Source organism: Capsicum annuum, chromosome 1, assembly GCF_002878395.1.
Source record: "Capsicum annuum cultivar UCD-10X-F1 chromosome 1, UCD10Xv1.1, whole genome shotgun sequence".
Lineage (NCBI taxonomy): Eukaryota > Viridiplantae > Streptophyta > Magnoliopsida > Solanales > Solanaceae > Capsicum > Capsicum annuum.
The window spans coordinates 22,415,322-22,438,788 of NC_061111.1; the positions used below are offsets into that span (position 1 = coordinate 22,415,322).

A 23,467-nucleotide genomic window follows, 5' to 3' on the forward strand; every position below is an offset into this window, starting at 1 on the left:
CCCTAACTGGTTGTATTTTATGTTGGTACAACAACATATAAGTCTCTTTTGACTACCACTGGTGTATCTCATTCTCTGGTTCTTGTTTAATATGGTGGAAAACTTTAATGACATGAGGACATGGTATTCTTGTCAAATCCCATGTCCTACATATGCATCTCTTACTAGCAATACTCACAACATGCCTATCCATACCCTCAACCACCTCATATCCTAAGTCTCCATTAGCTTGAACAAGACAACCTTGTGCAATGATTTTGAAATCATTCAAAATTTTTCTGTCCACTTTTCACCCTGCTCTTCAAGATCTTTCAATCTACCCATAGCCTATACAGAATATTAACAGTAAGATATGAACATTGATATAACAATAAGACTAAAAATATATAACATAAGACTAAAAATAAAGGCTATACCTTGATTCTGATATCTTCCAACATCTTAATGATTGGTTTTCCCCTTGCAATCAAAATCCATTTGTTGAATGACTTTGTAACGACCTGAAAATTTGATAAAATATGTGAAATTGTGATTTTGTGTGATTTGACTGTTTTACCCCTCCCCGTAGTTGCATTATGATATTTCTGGGGTGTGAGAGTGATTGACATGATTTTCGATGCATTTTGGTATCATTTATGCAATATTATAATTTTTGATGGCTTTGAGAGCCTTATTTTGGACTTATGTGTATATCTTTTTATTCGTGCGATGGATGACCGAATGGACTGCGCCAGCAGCTTCGGAATATCGATTTTAGGCTAGGTGGACCTTTGGTTCTGGTCCCAGTGCACCCGAGCTCATTTCGACCTATTGGTTGGAAAGTTGGAAATATGGGTGTCGGACCCACATTTGATCGAAACAACCTCGGATGGAAAATCCGACTTGGACAGCAAATCTGAAATATCGATTTTAGGGTGTTAGCATATTTGGTATGATTTTACGGATTTTAAATCTCATTTCGATCCTCGGTTTGGAAAATTGTAATTTCAGGTTTCGGGGGTCAACTTTGTGAAAACGATGTTTTTTTGAAAATCTGATATCGCCATCGCGTCTGAACATCGAATTTAGTATGGTTGCATAGTTCGTTTGTGTATATCGGACTCCGAATGAATCTCAGGCACCCCGTCAAAGTCCGTTTCAACTCAAGAAGAAAAAAAACAGCAGTTATATTGCAGATTTTGTGCAATATAAACAGCTTTTTCACCCTTTTTGGCCTATTTTGTTCATTTTTCATCTTACCTCTTAAGAGTTTAACCCTAAATAGTTTGGGAGCTTAAAAGTGAAGCTTGTGAGAGATTGGGAAGCTAGATTAACATCTTTTTCTTGATTTTATTATGAATTTAAGGTAAGAATTCACCCCTCTTCTTAGTAATTTATTGATAAATTTCTCAAAACCTCAAAAATCCTAGAGCATGATTTTAAACCCAAATTTCACTTCTTTCACTTGAATAATATTTTTATCTTATAATTACTAGTTTTTCATCAATTTAATCTTCAAAACAATTCTGATTCTTGATTTTAACCCGGATTTCAAATATTTTACCCGGTAAAGCTCAAAAATGATTTTTCCTCGATTTTAACTCCGTTTTTTACTCGATTTAACTTGGGTTTTTAGCTGTAGGTTCCTAAAAATATGGGAAACATATTTTTGAAGTAAAGTTTCAATTTTGCCCTTCTTTTTCGAAAATTCATTTTGGGGGTCCATTTTGACCCCGAATCAAAAGTAGTCAATATGGGTGTCGTTGGTTTTGTATTGACGCGTAGATTTCATATTTGATATTTTTAGTGGAGTTCGAAATTTTTCGTGAAAAGTACGGTCATGGGTTCAGTATAGCAAACCGGTTTCGATTTTGAGATAGGTTATGACTAAACTCTTCAGACTGGGCTGGGTAGTAAATGATGGTACAAAGTGCATGTTAAGGGTGGGAACTAATTATGAAAAATGGCTATCTATGTGTTGTTCCCGTGTGGGGGCCTATATGTGATGTAATTGTCAAAATTGAGATATTATGTGATATGTTTGATCGTGTGGAGTCCTATGTGATATTGATAGCCTTGAATACATTTGAATAATTGTATTGTGTTGTTTAATGTGGTACCATTGGTGTATTGTGATTATATTCATACTTTATTAGTATATGAGACATGTGGAAATTCATGAATGAAACGAAAATAATAAGTGGATATTGGCTCATGTGGTTGTGGGAATGTATCATTGTGGTTGGTTGCGGAAATATATCATGTGATTGGTTGTGGAAATACTCATTGTGATTGGTTGTGAGCTTTACATCTTCGTATCATATTCATTCATAAAACATTGGTATCACCGTGGCAATATCTGAGAAACACTAGCAATACCCTTTTAAGAAAATATTGTAACACCTTATAAAATCCTTTCCGGGGGATATGTCGGAAAGGAGATATGAGATATGTGGATTGTATATGGGTTGACGAACCCCCCATGGGTCCTACGTTGAAAAGCTTTAGCTCTGTAGGTGTATACGAGGATTGTGCGATAATCCCGGAGGTTGTGCGACAACCTCGTGCATCATCATCATTATCATATACATTGCACTTACTTTATTGCGTTTATGTTGCGTTTATTGACTTGTCATCTATGTATTCGTCTTACCTTCCTTTACTTGCATTTGATGATCTTGTATCTACATGTTCTCTCTTGTTCTATTTATATGTGACATAATGTATACTTGTGTTCAATATCTTGGTGTGATGTTGTAATATATGTGAGATATATTAAAACTATTAGTGCAAGCGGTGTGGGCTACCGTTGTAGGACATTTTCTGATTGCAGGTGATGTGCCCTTAGTATATATTTTGTATGCTTTATTTACTACTTTGCTTGGTCGGCCTATGATACCTACTGAGTACAAGTGGACCGTACTCATGCCTACTACGCCCTTTCGGTGCAGGTCTTAGCTTGAGTGCGCCTCAGCGTGATTGACTCGGGCGATCGTTGGAATTTCCAAGGTAGCGGTTGGACATTCATGCGTCCGAAGTTCACCTCTATCTTTCTATAGTTGTTATGTCTTTATTAGTATTCAGAGACAATTATTATTCCTTTGTGGTTATTTTTCCAATGCATTTGACTCTTGGATTGTATTAGTAGTTCTTACACTATTGACACCTGGTTTTGGGCATGATTGATGTTTTGGATAAGTTCTTTTCGCATTGTTATGATTACTTATATGGTTCGGCTTCATTTTAGAAGCCTTACCATGGAATATTTCTGTCTTTTCTTCTTTTTGTATCAGTTTGGGTGATAGGCTTACTTGTCAAGGTACGCCGCAACAAGTGCTATCATGACCCTCGTTTTTGGGTCGTGACAGACTCAGTGAAATTATTTTCACATGTGAAGTTTTTGCACACTGTGTCAAAATAGGCCCTACACCAGTGTTCTGGAGGGTACCATAATAGATCTTTAACTGCTTGTTCAGACACAGAACTCATGCACTTCAATTGATCTTTAAATTCTTCTGCATATGTACTCCAAGAAGATCACCACATTAACTTTTTCAGCTCTCCACCTCTCCAAATTTTGGCCCAATTAGCTTCTACATGCCTTACACACTATCTGTTGTGTGCTTTTGGAAGCAATTGACCAACATCATCAATCAACCCCTAAAATAATGAAACAATTAACAAGTAGAAGTAATTCAAGTGTATATAGAAAAAAATAAAAAATAATAATGAACGTGACAGAGAATTACCTTTTGCATATCAGACATAAGTGTCAATCCTTCACCATCTGTCAAACCTAATGAATTTCTCAATAATTCAATGAACCACTTCCATATTCTAGTCGTTTCTCTATCAACCACTGCCCAAGCAAGCAGATAAAAATACTTCATTGAATCTTGTCTAAGGGCCACCAGTAAAATTCCTTTAAATTTTTCCTTTAAAATGTTCCATCCAATTTTATGAATGGTCTCAAACCACTTCTTCAACCACTTTTCAAAGCTTCAAAGCACACATACATTCTTAAAAATCTTCTTTTACCTTGTTCCAACGCATCTTTGGATAAGTTTATTACCACATTAGAACCAAGATTGGTATCCCTCAATTCTTGAGCATACGCTTCCAACTTGTTGAAATCATCAATCAAGCCACCCTCTAGTTTCTTTAAGATAATTCTCTTAACCCTCTTCATCTTTGTATAGCTAACGTTAAGCGAAAATATGTCATCCACATTCTTCCTCATATTTGTCACTTTGTAATTAAGGTTATTCTGGATTTTGTTTTTGAAATAGTATGCAAAAGCTTGTTGAGTAGCTCTTCTATTCTTAAAGCATGGTTAACATGTATGTTCTATTGTCAAGGTCTTAACTTCAAATCCTTCACCTTTACCAACTTCGAATATCAAACACACAAAAGGACAACCAATATCACACCTATATCTAACTCTAGTAGGACCACTCTTAGTAACTTTGAGGCCCCTCTTTTTAACAATTGACTAAAAACTCACAAATATTTTTGCTTCATCAAGATCCTTAAATCTCATTCCCGTTTTAAACTGTAAAAAGTTGTCTAGACTCTTATTGACTTCTTTTTTCTTTTCTCTCTCAAGAAATTCTAACTCGTCACTATTGTAGTCATTATCTACAGGCTCATTTTCATTCTCCTCTTCCTTACTTGATTCACCATCAGTTACTGCATCTACTGTTTCAAGGAAAGATCCAATATGTTGACTAATGTGAGGAGCTGGGATAATATTTTCATCTTCCTCAACAACAAACAGTTGAAGTTTAAGCAGATTTGATTGAGTAGATAATGCAGTTTGTAGAGTTCTCATTCCTGCATCACCCTCAACTAGATAATACCCACCAAATGGCCCTATACATAGCAGTTGTTTATATATATATATGGATCATACCTTTCCCATATATGAGCCAATTTTTTTAAGTAGGTAAGTTGAGGAGTAAGGATCCACTTTCCTCCACAGTTAAAGACCGCATCAACCTTTTCAACCATTCTTTGAAGGGGTCACATGAAAAACATAAAAAAAAAAAGTGACTTATCAGAAACCAATAAAGAAAACAAAAGACAGGGAGTCTTTCAATATTTCATGTCAAGACAATGATAAAGAATAAAGAAGTAGGGACCACATCGAAAATGCAACACCAAAAATAAATTAAAAAAGATCACTTTTTTGATAAAAATATCACATACAAAACAATCATAAATATATTAAACCATGACATACTTAACAGTCACCCATGATATTATGAAAGACAAAGAAAACACACGAAATAAATACTGAAAAACAAATTGAACATTATAAAAAACCCTAATTCGAAAAATGTAAATGGAAGCATAAAAATCATGTTTCCTTAAAAAGTCATTACAGCAAACATATGACACATGGAACAACATAAAAATGTCAATATACATTGAATTGCGACAACATTGAAAAATAAAAAGAAAACCCTAACCGAAAACACTAAAAAGAAAGAATTACTAACTTGAAAAGGATTAAAATTACTCCTGAAGTGTAAGATTTTGTCGTCTAAGATATTCAATATTGTAACTCCAGCAGTCGGTGCTTTCTATCGGAGAAGACGAAGAGAGAAAAGAAGGAGAAAGAGTGTGAACTGGTATTGAAATCGGGTAGTTATTTGGTTTGGTGGGTAGTGGGTTGGGTTATTATCTTGGGGCGGGTCGAATTTTTAAATTTAGAATTAACTATTTTAATTAATTATTAACTGACCAATAAAAAAAAGACATGTCATAAATTAAGTGGGGCCAGATTAATCTGTTAAATAGAAGGGCAAAATAACCCCAATAGATGGAAGTAAGGGGCATTTCAGGCCCAACAGGTAGATGGAGGACATTTTTGCACCAATTTATATAGTTGAAGGGCATTTTAGGCCTTTTTTCGTTTTTTTAAATAACTAGTCAAGTGTACGTGCGTTGCACGTGTGCTTCATGTCAAATCATTAATTGATATAAAGATCAAATATAGGCAGTTTTATGCATCTAGACATGCATGACGTATGAGTATCTTGATTGTCTCCTGTGATATGTATTATTACATAATAAATAATAATAATAAAATAGATAATAATAGATAAAAAACTATAACAAAATAATTTGATTAAATCTAACATTTACATAAAAATTCTTCAAAGACCGAACGAACATTCATCTACCACCTGTAAATTATAACAAAATAATATAATATTCGAGATATAAGAAAAATACGATTAAACTTTAACCTTTACAAAAAAAATTCCTCAAAGCCCAACCGAAGAGAACGTTATTATTAAATCTCACCTTAGCACAAAAAATTTCTCAAAGTTCGATCAAACATCATTTACCAATAATATAGACTTGAATAGAACAGAAAGTACAACAAAACAATATGATAATCGAGATATTAGAATAATATGATTAGTTCTAGCCATTTTGCAATTATAAACACACCTCCCGAGCTCATCAAAGAAATAGTTATAAGAATATCTCTGCGATCAAAATTTATGTTGTAGATGTTATTATAAAAACGTGGGTGTTCTTATCCCTAATAGAATAGAATTTGCTGAAAATTGATTTCTAATATAATAGAATTTTACTCTTATTATATCTTTTAAAATTTTATAATAAGTTAAAAAATGGAGGGTTCCTAACAGTGGAGGGTTCTTAGAATTGATAGGAATTAAAAGTGTCCATTAATAATATGCCGTTTGATTTTTTAAATTAATTAAATATCTAAATATGGAAAATAAATTAAATATTTATACTAATGTATTTGAAAACTATAGTTCAATTAGGAGTTGTTACCTTTTATAAACAGGTAAAAAAAATATTAGGATTATAATTTAATAATAATTAATTGAAAAAAATAGCAAAAAGACGATTTTGTCTATTGCACATTCTTTTAATGAAGGACAATATATATAAGTGTCATCAAGCAAGCAGGACACCGTTGTCCTCCCTGCTTCTTCGCCTGCTTCACTCTGTGATTTTACTACATCACCCCCTATTAATTATTATAAATTATTTATATATTAAAAAGTTAATATTATTTAATAAAAAAAAGTAAATAACTATTTTATGACATCTCTGCTTCAGCTGCTTCAATCCGTGATTTTATTATCACCCCTAATTAATTATTATAAATTATTTATATATTAAAAAAATAATATTATTTAATAAAAAAAGTAAATAATTGTTTATGACGTCTTTGCTTCAGTTGCTTCAACCCATAATTTTATAATATCACCCCTAATTAATTGTTATAAATCATACACATTTAAAAATTAATAATATTTAATAAAAAAAATGAATAACCATTTATGACATGTCTACTTAGCTGCTTCAACCCGTGATTTTTTTATATCACCCCTAATTAATTATTATAAGTAATTAACATATTAAAAAATTAATAATATGTAATAAAAAAAGAAAATAAACATTTATGACATGTTTGTTTCAACTGCTTCTATCCGTGATTTTAGTATATCATCCCTAATTAATTATTATAGATTATTTAATTATTAAAAAAATTAATAATATTTGGTACGAAAAATAAAAATAGACATTTATGACATATCTGTTTTAGCTGCTTAAACCATTATTTTACTATATCACCCTAATTAACTATTATAGGTCATTTAAGTATTAAAAAATAATAATATTAAATAAAAGAAATAAAATAGATATAAAATGATAAATTATTTTTTGTTATTTTTATATTAACTTGACGTCTTATATAAAATTCATTTAAGTTTTTTTTCATAAGTGTTTTTTTATAGAAATTTTGTTATATCACTTGTAATTAGTTATTACGAGCCATTTAAGACATGTCTGTTTAGTTACTTTAATCGTAATATTTGATTGACTCTAAAAATTATATCAGTGTCACTTAAATATGAATAGAAGAAAAAGTATTATAAATCAAAATATTTAAAAAGTTAAATTATTTTTAAAATATAGTTGACTATCAACACCAGAAAAGTTTGGACAAGGAGAGAGTATTATAAATTACAATAGCTAATGGCTTAAAATAGTAAATTATAATGCCGAAAAAGTATTATAAATTACAATAGCTAACAACTTAAAATATCTACAAAGATATATTAAAAATATAATTGATTATCTAAATTTTATTTATATCACATAAATAGAGACCAAATGAATACAAAAGAAATACTATAGATCACAATAATTAACAACTTAAAAAATTTAAAAGATATAAAATATTTGACGGACCCTCAAAATTATACCAGTGTCACTTAATTTGGAATAGAAGAAAAAATATTATAAATCACAATAATTAAAAACTTAAATGATTTTAAATATATAATTGCCTATCACCATAAAAGTTTGGATAAGCAGAATAACATATATTAATTGAAAATACATGAAAAGTATTATAAACTATAATAGTTAACAATTTAAAATGTCTAAAAGAATTAGTATGTTATATATCTTAATAAAAATATAAAAGTATTATAAATCACAATAATTAATAACTTAAAATTTAAAAGATGTAATACAAATGTTTGATTGTTGAAATTATATCAGTGCCACTTAAATTTGGAATTAAAAAATATATTATAAATCTCAATAATTAAAAACTTAAATTATTTTTAAAATATAATTGACTATCAATACCACAAAAATTTGGACAAGAAGAGTAACATATATTATTTGAAACTTACATAAAAATTATTATAAATTATAATAGTTAACAACTTAAATGTAAAAAATATATTAAAAATATAATTATTTATCTAAATTCTATCTATGTCACATAAATTGAAACAAAAAAATATTTATTGGGCCCATACTATCACGGGTCATCGACATCTAGTTCTAATATATAGAAATGTGAAGGGAAGCAGGTGGCGGTCGTCATGCCTACTTCCTCCGTGATTTTACTATATCACCTCTAATTAATTATATATACCATTTAAGTATTAAAAAATTAATAATATTTAACAAAAAATATAAAATAGACATTTATGACATGTCTGCTTCAGTTGCTTTAACCGTAATTTACTATTTCATCCCTAGTTAATTACTATGAGTCATGTAAGTATTAAGAAATTAATAATATTTAATAAAAAAGATAAAATAAATAAAAAATGACAAACAAACTATTGATGTTTTAAATTAACTCGACGTCTTATATAAGACTCGTCTAAATTTTTTTCACAACTATTTTAATATTAATTTTGTTAAATTACTTCTATTAAGTTATTTCCTAGTTGATTATTATATGTCATTTACGTATTAAAAAATTAATAATATTTAATAAAAAAATAAAATTGACATTTATGACATGTCTGCTTCAGTTGGTTCAACCGTAATTTTACTTTATCCTCCCCAATTAATTATTATGAGTCATCTAACTATTAAAAAAAGTAATATTTAATAAAAAAATGATAAATTAACTATTGATGTTTCAAATTAACTTGACATCTTATATGAGACCCACTTAAATTTTTTCCACAGTTATTTTTTATAGTAATTTCATTGTATCACTTCTAAGAAGTTATTATGAGTCATTTAAAACATGTTTGCTTCGTGACTTCAATTGTGATATTTGATTCGAATTGAAATAGAAGAAAAAGTATTATAAATTTTCAATAATTAAAAACTTAAACTATTTTAAAAATATAATAGACTATCAATATTACAAAAGTTTGGACAAAGAGAGTACTGTAAATTATAATGGCTAACAACTTAAAATAGTAGATTACAATCTCAAATCACTTTTATAAGAGTCTTCACACTTTTAATATATTATATAAATATATAGATTATAGATATAGATATAAATTATAGATTATAGATTACTGTTATATATAAGTGAGGATGACCAAATTTGGTAGTCCTCCCAATGAATATAATAATATTAAATTTTTTATATTGGTCAAATTGCTATAGGTGGCCTATTCTCATTTACATTATTTTTCTTTTTAATTCTTTTCTAAGTAGACATTTTTAATTGGTGTATCCTATTGATATTTTACATGGTTTTTGTTATATTTTCTTGCTCCTCTACCATTTACATTCATATCCTACTACAATTCTTACTTAGTCCATTTCTTTATAGGTGTTTTTTTCGGTTGTGATTTTGTTCCTAAATAAATACACATTTAAATCTTTAAGAGTAGTTTGATCATAATCTGTTTAATATACCTCTGAGTTTAAATATAATAATCAATGTAAATTTGAAAAGAGACGAAATTTAATTAAGAGTGAGTTAGTAAAGTAATTTTTAATTTTTTAGAAGTGAAAAGCTTATTGCAGGGTGTGTCCAAACCAAAAGGAACACCTGTTTAGGAAAGGTTGGAGTATTTTTCTTTTTTGATTAAAAATGTATTTTAGTGAACTGATTTTATCAATGATGCTTTAAAATCGTAAATTTAATTACGATAACTTATATAGTTATTTAATACTAAGAATAATATGGATAAAAGAAGTACTATAATACTCGCTTAATTTGTTAGAATGGATCAGCAGAATGAAACATCTATTTTTGATACGAAGGAAGATCTACAGAAGTATTTTGTTGAATCAATTCTTTTAATTATTTAAATTAAATTCTATCATTATTTATAAGTTAACTTTATTGATGTTATCCTACAATAATTTGCGGTATTAAATATTTATTATATTACTGTGAATGTAGATTTTTTTTTTTGTAATAAATGAGTTAATTAATATAAGTTTAATTAGAAAAAACTTAATGAAAAAGAATTGAGAAAAGAATGATGAAGTTAATTCAACATAAGATAAAACTCGATTTGGATCATTAAAGACTTTAATTTCCAAAACTCCCACTAAAATAAAAAGAAAAATAGTGTTAATGCATGCATGTGTTTGAAACTAAAACAAAAATCTAAAATAAACTTTGAGAAAAAAAAATTCTTTCAATTTACAATTTTTTTTTTGATTAATACTAGAAATATTGTGAGATCTTCAAACTACCTATAGGAAAAATAAAAATAAAAATTAAAATAAGAATAGCAATAAGATATAAAAAAGTTTGCAAATATAAAATTTAATATTAATTTTGGACCCGGGCTTAGCACAGGCCTAATGCGACTAGTATAGATTATAAATATAAGAGTAAATACATAATTATCTCCTGATATTGTCCGAGATTTTCAAAAAGACACCTAAACTTTGAATTCGACCTATTACCCCACGATTCTTCTTTATTTCATTGAAAACACACCATTTTTCGCTGAATCTCAATCACAACAAAGAGAGTGAACACGCACCAATTAGGTGCTGCCACATGTTAAATACGTTTAATTTCATATTTTTTTAAAATAAATTTCTCCTTTTTATTTAATTTAACACCCCACCACACCATCGCTTTCCCCACCCCCCACCCATCCAGCAACTGCCCTCCCCCCTCCCCCACGTCCAGCAGCTCCCCTCTATCTCCACTCCCATTCAGCACCCTCACCCATCAACATCTCTTCCTAACCCCCACTCCATCAGCATTCCCGTCTCTTGTTTTTTTTTTTTTTTCAAATCACTTCAAAAAATAGTTATATGATTGAATTGAGTTTTAAAGATAGTTAAATTATATGATTTAACTGAAAATGAAGCTTTAATGATATGATTTTTTTTTTTTTTTAAAGTTTCAATGGAGGAACTTTAATGGTGACATTGTATTGAACAACTTTAATGGTGTTGAAGAAGACATTGTATTGAAGAAGAAATGATGGGTAGTTAAATGATATGATTTAATTGTAAAATGGAGCTTTAATGAATGTTATTGTTTTTTTTTTTTTTTTTAAAAGCTTCAATGGGGAGCTTTAATGGTGAATTGAGTTGAAGAAGAAAGGGTGGGTGGATTGAGGGGCAGAGATAATTTTAAAAAATAAATATTATTATTTTTAAAAAAGAATATAAATTATATATTAATTATTTTACGCGTACATCTTTTAATTGGTCAAAAAAATCAAATTCGAGCTCTTTCACGCACCTGTAGCGCGGGTATACATGCAGAGGGTCAAAATAGTGTATTTGCAACAAAATAAAAAAAAGTCGAAGTAAAAATTTAAATGTCTTCTTACAAATCTCGAACAAGATCAAGGATAATTATTTTTTTTCTCTAGATATAATTGCATTAACAAGATAACTATCATACACAATATTTATTATAAAATTAGTATAACAATGTACTTTATCAGAGATATAATAAACTTAGCCATAGTTAATATAAAACTCATAAATCTCGTCGAATCGAGTCTAAACTTACTTCTCATTCTAGACCAATCAAGAACATAAAATGCACAACGTAATACTCCCACGATTTCAGAATAAGTGAATTATTGGGATATTTATTGGTGTTTCAAAATAAGTGAATCATTAAATTTTTTTCAAATTTACCCTTATGATTTGACAATCAATTAACTTTTAAAAAGGTATTATAAGGTCAATTTTTTTTTTTTTTGGTAAAAATAGAAGTTGTGTTAAATTTATATTTTTAATGTTTTTTCTTTAATTTTTGTGCTAAAATCTAATAATTTATTTATTATGAAACGGAGGGAGTAATAAATTTCACACTTAATAATTAAGCTTAATATATATATCCATTTGTTATTTTTTTTAAGTACGTAAGTTTTATTTAATAATTATGAATAAATAAATAAATATAAATGTAATTAGTTATTCCAAAGCAAAACGTAAGTGAAAAATGTGCCAGTGCTGACTGATAGCAAAAATCTCGAAAAATATCTTCTTCCCAAACACCAATTCAACCTTTAAATATTCCGATCACCGGATGAATTCTCCGGTTACCGGAACCCTCCTCAATTTCCCAAACTACCCGTAAATCACACACTAATTTACACAACTGCCATTCAGCTTCGATGGATTTGGCAGAAAATCGAGAGAAGAGAAAGGAGATTCGCGGGTCAGCAAAGTTGCGTAGATTGTTGGGGATTCTTGCCTTTTTCTGTGCCTTATTTACAGTCGCATTTTCGCTGGTTTATTTAGCGGTTATTCTTGGCAACTTGTCGATTTCCAGTCCGATATCTCTCCCTTCTCAATGCAAAATTGTCTCTAGCAGTAAGTTGATTCTTTTTTATTGATGAATTTTTCTGATGGGTTTTGTTTTTTTGAGTGTTTATGACATTTTTTTTTGCTGAATTTTGTTGGTGGGTTTTGTTTTCGGAGAGTTAATTAACTTTTATTGCTGAATTTTGATGGTGGGTTTTGTTTTTGGAGAGTTAATTAACTTTTATTGATGAATTTTGTTGGTGGGTTTTGTTTTTTGAGAGTTAATTAACTTTTATTGCTGAATTTTGTTGGTGGGTTTTGCTTTGGGAGTCTTGGTGGTTGCTAGAAATTGCAATATTTGAGTAAAGTTTATTCCTTTTCCTTGCTGACTTTTGCTGGTGGGGTTGCTTCTTTTGAGTGTTAACTAACTTGTCTTGCTGAATTTTGCTGATGGGTTTTGTTTTTCGAGTCTAAGAAATGGAAGGTATCTGAACAAAGTTAAAGAGTCCGATGAGTATTAGAATCTCAAATTTTTGAGTAACCCTTCTTGTGTGTTTTTAGCATCATATATATCTCAAAAGTTCCCTTTTTAGTTTTGATTGGTGCTGGTTGCTTATAAATTAAGGATCCCTTAAAGACTTAAACATAATTTGGAGCTCAAATGGTTGAGAAGATATTCATTCTGGCATTACTTTCCAGGGGTTTAGAGCATTGCATTTCGAGTTGCATTGGTGGATTTTGCTCTTTTTTTGGTCGCCAGGGAATTTTCATTGAGAAGATTGATCAAAATTTAAAAGCAGGGAGAAAGACTTCTACATGATATTCATTTGATGTAGAGAAAGCATATCATAGACTCATAAAGTCATTTAGTGGGTGGTGGAAAAGAAACAGATTCATATCAATTGTAAAAATGCCAAAAAATATGTTCAACGAAGAGTTATAGGTGTACGAATAGTGTGAGGAGATACGGAAAAAATAATGTTGTGCTTATTGATGAAATTTGCAACGAAATCAGCTAAAATCTCAATCTATAAAAGTAGCATATTCATTCAATGTAAGTTGGTTGAGACTTCAAAGCAATGTTTGTAGGAAAATATATACTGATATAGTCTTTCTGTCTTTGGCTGCTACGACAACTTAAATTACACTGCCTTTTTATGGTTTCTGAATAAGTGCAAAGTTTGATATCATGATTGCGAATCGATTGGTTCAAGAGGGAAAGCTTTTAGATACAAGTTACTTCGTGTATCTCACTCAAAAATTGGCTGACACTCAGTGGGTGGTGTTTTCTATCTTTCCCGGTGGCGGAGGTGATGCACTATGTAGATGCGGTGTAATGACACTGTGAAATGGCTGCCAATGGTACTGTTGCATATTGGAGCGGCTCTGTTACTTTTTAGGGGAAGAAAACACACCATTTTATTGAAACGACAAGGATATCATATGGGTCAGCATGTTTAGTATTAGCCATTACTCATTAGCTTCAACTTTCGTTGATGGAAGAAGTGTTTAAGTTTTGTGTGCTACAACGACAACCATACCCAATGAAATCTCACAAGTGGCTTCCGGGGAGGGTAGAGAGTACGCAGACCTTACTGCTGCCTCGTGGAGGTAGAAAGGCTGTTTCTGGAGATGTGTATGGATAGTGTAAAAGTTATTTAAACAATCGGGTTATTTATAAGGTAATTACTGGTAAATCTACGACAAACAATAATTGTTAAGTTGATAAAATTAATACTAAACTGTCATATTAGGTTATAGTACATTGATGATATTAAAAATCTTTACACAAGGGTATATAACTTATAATCCATAGAAGAATATTGAAACCTGCTTCAAGTACAATCATATACAAGTTCCTTACAGAGGCCAGCACTTCTTCTGGCACCTGTTTCCATATAGAGTTAACATAACAGTTAGATACTCCGTACATGTCCCCTGGAGGGCTAGCAATCCCATGCACTAATCACATATAAGTAGGGATATATCCCTTCTTTTTTGTCCAAATACCAAATGACCCCTTATTACATGTTGCAGCTGCAGTAGTCTAGAAGCTTTTCCGCTGTTTTTCCATGTAAGAGATGAACTCCCTCCTAGTCCAGTGACTTACTTAGTTACTTGGTCGGAACTGCCTAATTTGATTAATACATTATTAGCAGTAATACACCAATGCATCCTTTTTTTTAATGTAATACACGACTGCATTCTCAAAGTTACCAGTTCCCAAAAAACTAAAAAGAACACACTAATGCCATTGTTTTTTTTGTTTCTGTAAAAATTGTTACAACCCTTTCACAAGGAGCAATGACAAAATGTCATGTCCTTTTTAACTCATAGTACGGATTGGTTTAAATGTCAGTTCATTATTGGTTTAAGTTTCAATTTAAAGCAATTATTTTGTCTTATTTGAAGGTGTGGATCTTAGGTCTTCTAAAGTCTGTGAACTGGGCTTGTTGAATTATAAAGCAAAGCATGTTCTTTACCCTTCTGAAAGCAAAAAGTTCCGATGTCATTATGATTACTATTGGGCTTCTGTGTTTAAGGTGAATACCACTATTTATTGTTCCTTTAGATATTATTTTCCATTTATAGTTCTTTTGCACATATTGATAAGTTGCTTGTATCTGATGATCCGTTGATGCGATTAAAGTTCTTGAAAAGGAACATTGTATACTTGGCGTATAGGAGTTCCATCTCCAGGATAAATTTATAACAAAATTATTACTTGTCAATAAAAGAGAATTTCTTATACAATTGACCTGAAATTCTAGTTTGAGTTCCATGGTTTATAGCAGATTCTATTTCACAAAGATTTTGCTAGAGAATGATTTTTGAAGCCGGGTTTGTTGTATGCCGGAGAACTAGTTCAATTGGAGATTGATTATAACTCCTAAATGATAGGGGAGGTAATAATCATGTACAAAGAACAGAGTTTCTTGCGTATCAGAGGAGACAAGTGTTTCTTTAAGCTCTTTGGTATATATCTATTTTGGCTTGGAAAGATATTAGTAATTAAAACTTTCACCTAACCCGATAAGACGACATTTTTCATTGAATGCATTAAATAATACATGGCTCTGTAACTTTTAGTTTTAGCAGGATTGGACTGTGTATTTAGTCACGTGTAATATTCTAAGTGGGCGTTTGACCATGAAAACTAAAATTTTTGAAGTTGAAGTTGGAGTTGTGTTTGTCCATGTATTTAATTGGAGTTGTTTTTGGATTTTTGTGAGGGAAGAAGATGGAAAAAAGTCAAAACAACTTTTTCTTGTTTTTCACTTTTCCAAATACAACTCCCAAGTTGTATTTAGAATTCTCATGGCCAAACATCAACTTGGAGTTGTATTTGGCATAAAGTGAAATTTTTTTCCAAAAAAGTAAAAATTTCTCATGGCCAAACTAGTATCTACAACACCAAAACAGTCCGCAAACAACCCACAATCACAAGCCTTTACCCGCAACAATAAGACTACAACACGATACGAGAAGCAAACATAAATTAAAAAGAGTAAAAGATAGCTAACTTGACACAAAGAGAACCCATTAGGTAGCAACTAAAGAGTGTATCAAAACTCTAAAACCTTTACAAAATAAGTTAACAAGTACCAAGTTCTTACGGTGACCGCCAAGGGAATCAACTCACTTCAAGATCCACCGTTTCCAAGCAAAGAACAATATTGGCTTATCCAAGCCCTACACTAATGGCTTATCCAAGCCCTACACTAAGGGTGTTACACTCTCAAAGAGAGAAGAAGACTTTCATATATTTATCCTTCCAAAACTAAAGAACAAATGACTTAATAGAAGACTATATAGAGGCTAGCTTATTACCTAACAGAAATGACCACAATACCCTTAATGAAAGGGGTGGCCATGAAGTGTCTTTCTAACAAAGTGTGATCCCCAAAACACCCTTAATGAAGGGTTCTTCTTCAGTGCTCCACAACCGTGGGGTCATTCTTCAACACTTGTAGTCTCGGGTTGGCATCAAAGGTAAGCCCCCACCCCATCTTCCACACACGGGTTTGCCTTATGTCATGCTCAAAACGGGTCCTCCATGCATGTTCTTGTGTCCTCGAGGTGACCAAGTCTTGAGTCTTTATGCGTTGGCATCCAATGACGTCTTCAAAAGCATAGATGGCCATTTGGCTCGTATCATCCACTGACGTCTTCAAAAGCATCCAATTTTTTTCCAAAAAAGTAAAAATTTCTCATGGCCAAACGGGCCATAAATTTCACCTATCTTACTATTTTTCACTTTCTTTATATAAGTGGTGATATTCTTAGATTTCAATACAATACTGCCTCTGTCCCAATTTATATGTTTCACTTTCCTTTTTAGTCAGTCCCAAAAAGAATAACATGTTTCGACATTTAGTAACAATTTAACTTTAAAATAGCCATATTACCCTGCAACCAAGGGTGTGGCTTAGTGGTTCAATGAAGTTGGGTTGAGCAACATGAAGTCTCAGGTTCAATTCCCAATAGAGACAAACAAAGTGATTTCTTCCCAATTCCCATCTGTTCTAGCCTTGGTGGACAGAGTTACGTGGTAGCAGTTGCTGGTGGGAGGTGGTAGTATCCCGTGGAATTAGTCGAGAGGCGCGCAAGCTGGCTCGGACATCACAGTTATTAAAAAATACTCATATTACCCTCAATAAAATGAATTATAGCCGCACAAACATCTGACTTATTTTAGACCACAAATTTAAAAAATCTTCTTTTCTTTCTTAAACACAGTGCCAAGTCAAACTACCTCATATAAATTGGGACGGAGGGAGTAACTCTGATCTCTGGATCTTCGCTTCTATGTGCCATTCTATCTCTTTCATTGGCATTCCATCAGCAACAGGACTTGATGCATTTGAAGCTAAACTTACCTAACAAAAAAGAGGTGGACCGTTTTCAGCTTGGTAGCAGTCCATGGATCACTTGGTTCTGACCTTTATATGTGTTCCGTCCTTGGATGAAAACATTTATTACAAAGCATTTCTAATACATTCTTACATGTTTATTTGGGGAACGAACCGAATATGGATTACTTCTAAAAGTTACTGCATTTGTTAATTTTTTTATATTTATTTCATTTTTGTGGATCATTTTGGTATTCAGCTTTGTTTTGGTTGTGTGTGTGGGGGCCGGGCTTTGGTTTCGGTGGCGAAGAGATATTGATTGTTTACGAAACAACGCTCAATTGCTTGCTTATGCATTTCTGAAGAACAAAATACATCCTTACATGCTTATCCTGGAGAATGAGTTGTCCGAACAAAGAATGTGTATCCTGGAGAATGAACCGAATAAGGAATACTTTCGAGAGTTGCTGCAGCTTGTTATTTTTATTCCCTTTTCTTATCTGTTTTGTTTTGTTTTGTTTTTCCCTTTTGCCCGAGTGGGAGATGGATACTTTCTTACTGATTGTGCAGAAACCACTCAATTGCTTGCTTATGCATTTCTGAATAACAGGTCGAATACATGGATCATTCAGGTCAGGCACTACTTGCACTGGCAGAGGCACCTAATGAGGCCCTTCCATCTGATTGTAGACCAAACTTCTCTGGTGCATGGTTGACAAAGGATAAATTCGAGGTAGTTTACTGGACATTGTATTCTCACTTGAGTAAAGAGTCTAAGAGAAACACTGATTTACCTGTAGACAAACTTCCTACCATGAAATTTATTCCAGTTAATTGGTAAACTTCTGTTTATGCCTCGATTACTCTGGGATGGTCCTTGCTCCTAGATAGATGGCATGATTTGTCTATCAAATTTATATCTGGTTTGTACCCTTCTGCAAGTGTTTTCAACACTAGCCGAACGATAACCTTAATTTTCTTTTCACTTTCTAAATGAACTAAATGTTGCATGTCCTATTTTCAAGATAAAGCTGTCAAACAACTGATTTTATAATATGTAAAAGAAATGAATTCTTAAATTAACAGCAGTAACTAGGAATTCAGAAAAGGGGTATTTATCTGAAAAGACCATTGATCAGCATGAGTAATTTTTGTCTGCACTTTGATGTATATGTTTATGTCCGAGTACTACATGAAAAAGTGCCTACTGAGTGATCCTAGATTGCAAGGAGGTTAAGTGTTCAGTTTGCTTATATGTTCTTCCTTCTCTCTGAAATGTTGAAATTGCAAGAATTTGTTAAATTTATGTTATCCCAGTCACTAGATAGATATTTGTCACGTTGTGTGAAGCATACAGTCTCAATTTATGGTCATTTTAGGAAGAATCGGTTCATCCTGTTCATTTTCTTTTAAAATCAAGTATCGTCACCCTGTTGTACACATCCTTTTTCAGGTAAACAAAACTTACGAGTGTTGGTATACATTGGGAATATCTAAAGTGCACATATATCAAGATGGTTTTTTTGATTGCCAAGCAAAAGACCCCTCAACTATTGAGATGTTTATGCGATATTTAATCTTGTGAGTATTATTACTTAAGCAAAATGCTGTTCTTGTTCTATCATCTTTAATGTGTTCATGACATGATAAAAATGTACACCCAAATGTCAATATAAGCAATGAATAGGCTCCCCTGGGCTTAGTTCAAGTGGCAAAGGTTCAGGGACTTGTGACCTAGCCTTGCGCATGGAACTAAGCCTTGTATTTAAGTGGAGAAGAGTATAGGGGCGGGCCCATTATCTTGAGTTTTATCTGTTGCCTCCTGGATCTTCTTTCTTGACGTTGAATCTTTTAATTGTTTTGATATCATTTGACATCAGTTGCTCATTGCTTTTATGATGTTTGCATCACTCCTGTTGCTCCTTTTGAGGATCAATGCCTAATATCAAGTATTGGTTGAGTTTCTTTGATCATCAATTGCGCATCTGTCCATTTTTCTAATGCTCATTGCAAGGTTCCGACTTGGTCTGTTAATAATTGGTCAATATAATGCATTTCCTGTTTCCCAGATATGATCGTTAATATTATCTTCATAATTGCTTTCGCTCTTAGTCATGCTGCATGGTTAGGTTCCGGATACTCTCCTCTATTGCACTTTAGTCTCTCTGGTCAACAAAAGAAAGGTGGAAAATGTTGGCATGTGCCATTTCCTTAATCTTGGTCGTGCTTCCTGGCATTATTCTACCTTTGTGTTTGTTATACACAGATCATTTGTTACATAGGATTGGATCTGATGGGATGTCCCATTGTTCTTGCCATCCACTCCTGTTCAGTGTTCATGTTTAGCACTTGCAGATTTTTGAAGTTGTTCGGCGTATTGAACTATTTTCGATGCAAAGTTAGAAATAATTAGTTTCAATCATTGAATTAATCAGACAAACTTAATACCAACAGTCGTCACGTTTGCCTAATTTGGAATTACACTGCAGTAACAAGATTAAAAAAAGAACTGGAGTATTCACTTGAACAGGGTAAAACGGAAATAAAATGAGCAGAAGGAGAAGGGGAGATCAATGAGAAGGGAAATGATAAAACAGCAAGACTGATACCAAAAGAAGATGGTGATGATGTGGTGTTGCAGCTCAATGGAGAAGGGGAATAAGATGAATTGTAGCACAACAAGAAGAAGGGGAATGGTGGAGTCACAATAGAAGGCATCATGTTTGTGTGACGAGAAGGGGCAGTGGTGTGTGGCCTGCCAACAGGAATAAAGACGACTAGGAACTTCTAGTTCTAGGATCTTTATATTTAGTCTCAGATTGGTCATTTTTGTACTCTTATCAGAATGAGCCATAATCCAGGGAATAATTCCTGCCAAACCACAAGATATGGAGCGCCTACCAAAAGATAAGATACTGAGGGGTTTCAGACAGATAATCCGCAGCTATTCAATCTGCAGACACACCAAACCGTTGGATTTGTCTGGATGAAGTTTATCATGACTTTGGTCCGTCTACCAAAACTGCCTTCTAGGGAATCTCATCCATCGTAAAGCACCTCCCCAAACACCAAGCCATAAAATAGTCTCATTTGCTGCGTCAATTTCTACGTACATTTCATGTCATGTTGCCTTATTCTTGATGCACTGTTCCCTTTTTTTAATGACTGAGAAATTCTTGTTCCAGCTGCGAAACTCGGGGATAATGGGCCCGTCGCTCTATCTTCTCCACTTAAATACCGGACTTGGCACAATCTTCGAAGTCCTTTTTGAGATTAAGCGTACCTTCATTTTGGATTGAGGCATATAATTTCTTGAGTTTGGTAATCATTTTTGTATAACACACTAAGTATGTTGTTGTTGGTAACAATTCTTATATATCAATTCTCAAAGGCAGAACAAAGCGGACAAGAACACATCTTTCTCTACTTCAAAGATTCTAAAATTTCTAGGATAGATTCAGTGTCCGCTAGGAATTCTTCTTTGAACCAAAAATGAAATAACATTAGGGAGTTCATCTTAATCTTCTGTTTTGGACTAGCCTTGCCTTCAAAGTTCAAACATCTCAGATTTCTTTCCCCTCCAAACAGTCCACCCAAAGCAAGCTGGTATCAACTTCCATTTGCTTTTCTGCCTGGGCGAACCCCTGCTCCAGTACCTCAGCAAATCTAAAGAGCTTTTTGGCATTTTCTATCTTGTACCTTTTTTGAGAAAGCAAAAACACAGGTCTTTTGCACCTCCGGGAACATTGTGTATCTAGTACCTCTCCTGCACAAAAAGATGTTCCAGATTTCTGAAGTCACCTTACAATGTAGGAACAGATGGCAATCTGTCTCAGCTTTCTTGCCACAAAGATTGACATCTAGGACACAATCACTTACCTCTCTTCTTTAGATTTACTTCAGTTAAATAGGCCTCTTTGACTACCGACCACATAAAGCATGCCATTTTTTATGAACTTCTAACTTTCCCATGTATGCTTCCATACCCACAACTCTAGCTGACCTGGGTTATTCGTTCAGGATCCCATTTTGATTGAAAGTTAAGTTCACAAGTTTATCACGAAACTGGTTTAGAGGTGATCTCTACACGGGTATTTTAACTGAACATGAATAAGCTTGAAGTATGGAGTTAGCTTAGAAACACCAACTCTGCATCTGGTATTACTTGAAACTAGAATTTAATATGGTAGCTTAGAAATTGGTCTCTGTTAGCTTGTGAATGCTAAGGGGTCGTTTGGTGTGAGGTATAAGTTATAATGATCTCAGGATAAAGTGCAGGGCTATTTTATCCCGCGTTTGGTTGGAGGTATTAGGTAGTCTTAGGATTATTTATCCCACCATTTATACCATAGTGATTTCCATATACATGGTGGGATAACTTATCCCCGGGATAATTAATCCAGGATAACTTGTTCCCAACCAAATGACCCCTAACTATGCAGCTAGCGTTTCTTGAAATTGGCCAGGAATGAAATGTTAACTCATATTTTCTAGTAACCAGCTAACAAGTATGATTCCTTGAGTCCTGGTAGTCATTTGGCTGTAATTTATCTTTTCTGTGTCTTGCTACACCCTTTAGATTTGTCAACGATTAAGTTCAAACGGCTGAATTAAAGGAAACAGCCTCCCTACCCAAAAGGTAAGGGTAAGGTCCGCATACATCCTACCCTCCATAGACCCACTTGTGGAATTACACTGGGAATGTTGTTGTAGTTGACATGAATATCACACTCAAATGTTAATAGTTTGTACTTTTTCATTGCCAGCCTTATTCATTTGTCTTAATTGGATATTATTGTGGCAGGTTCATGAGGATATTAAAGTCTTGGTATGTTAGTGGGGTTTCATACTGGCATTGGAAATGGGAAGCTGTAGCCGGAGTTATTGCTGGTTTCTTAACTTCCATGATATCAATAATCTTTTTTGGACTCCTACGAAGGTTGTTTTCTTGCATCTATCAACTTTCGGTGGCAAGAAGGCTTACTCTGTCGCTCAATAAAGTCTGTTTAAGGAGAGTTTGTTTCCTGCTAGCTTATGTGTCGTTTACTAGTTGGTTGGCCATTCAATATTTCAGACGGATTGGTCTCCCTGAAATTGCAGTTTACTATAGCACATAGCACTCATTTTTGTAGAAGTGCTAGAGCCGGTTGGCACTTTAAGTGGAAATGTGAAATATGTAATATCTTTGTACCAGTATACACACACTTTCTACCATATGTTGTATTCTAGTTTCTTGTGTACAGAACAAACTGCAGGAATAAATACTTGTAAAGAAAATTCCCCGAGCATTTTTCTGTGCCCAAGTGAATGAAGTCTACATTGTCCTGATCATGTGCTTTTTGTTTCTAGTTTTTGCTCTTCAGGACCAATAATATCTGAATCTGTGTGGTAACAGTTAACCAGGAAGCTTGTAGCTTTAACCACTCTGATGCCTTCTCTCCTGTTTTTCAACATGATGTATCATGGGATTTTGAATTAAAAGTGACAAATAAGTTTGTTATTTAAGAGGGGTTTTTTAAGTTTTAAAAATTAGGTAAAAGTGATAATTTTTTTTTCAATTTTTTTAACATTTTTGCTTCAACAACTTTTAAAGTTGTCTCAACAACTATAGAAGTTGTTCCAACAAC

The 23,467-nt window shown here is 32.6% G+C and overlaps 1 protein-coding gene across 1 annotated transcript; it reads left to right on the forward strand.

Moving 5' to 3' along the window:
- Positions 1 to 12,651: 12,651 nt before the first annotated feature.
- LOC107870616 lies at positions 12,652 to 23,128 on the forward strand. Its single transcript, XM_016717203.2, has 5 exons — positions 12,652 to 13,056; positions 15,400 to 15,530; positions 18,451 to 18,573; positions 19,294 to 19,421; positions 22,645 to 23,128. The coding sequence occupies exons 1-5, from the start codon at positions 12,858 to 12,860 to the stop codon at positions 22,955 to 22,957; spliced, it is 894 nt and encodes a 297-aa protein (XP_016572689.1). The 5' UTR covers positions 12,652 to 12,857; the 3' UTR covers positions 22,958 to 23,128.
- The last annotated feature ends 339 nt before the right edge of the window (positions 23,129 to 23,467 follow it).

Coding starts and splice junctions, on each gene's coding strand:
- LOC107870616 (XM_016717203.2), top strand. CDS start 12,858: ATGGATTTGGCAGAAAATCGAGAGAAGAGAAAGGAGATTCGCGGGTCA. Junction 15,531..18,450: donor ATTGGGCTTCTGTGTTTAAG/GTGAATACCACT, acceptor TCTGAATAACAG/GTCGAATACATGGATCATTC. Junction 18,574..19,293: donor TGACAAAGGATAAATTCGAG/GTAGTTTACTGG, acceptor ATCCTTTTTCAG/GTAAACAAAACTTACGAGTG.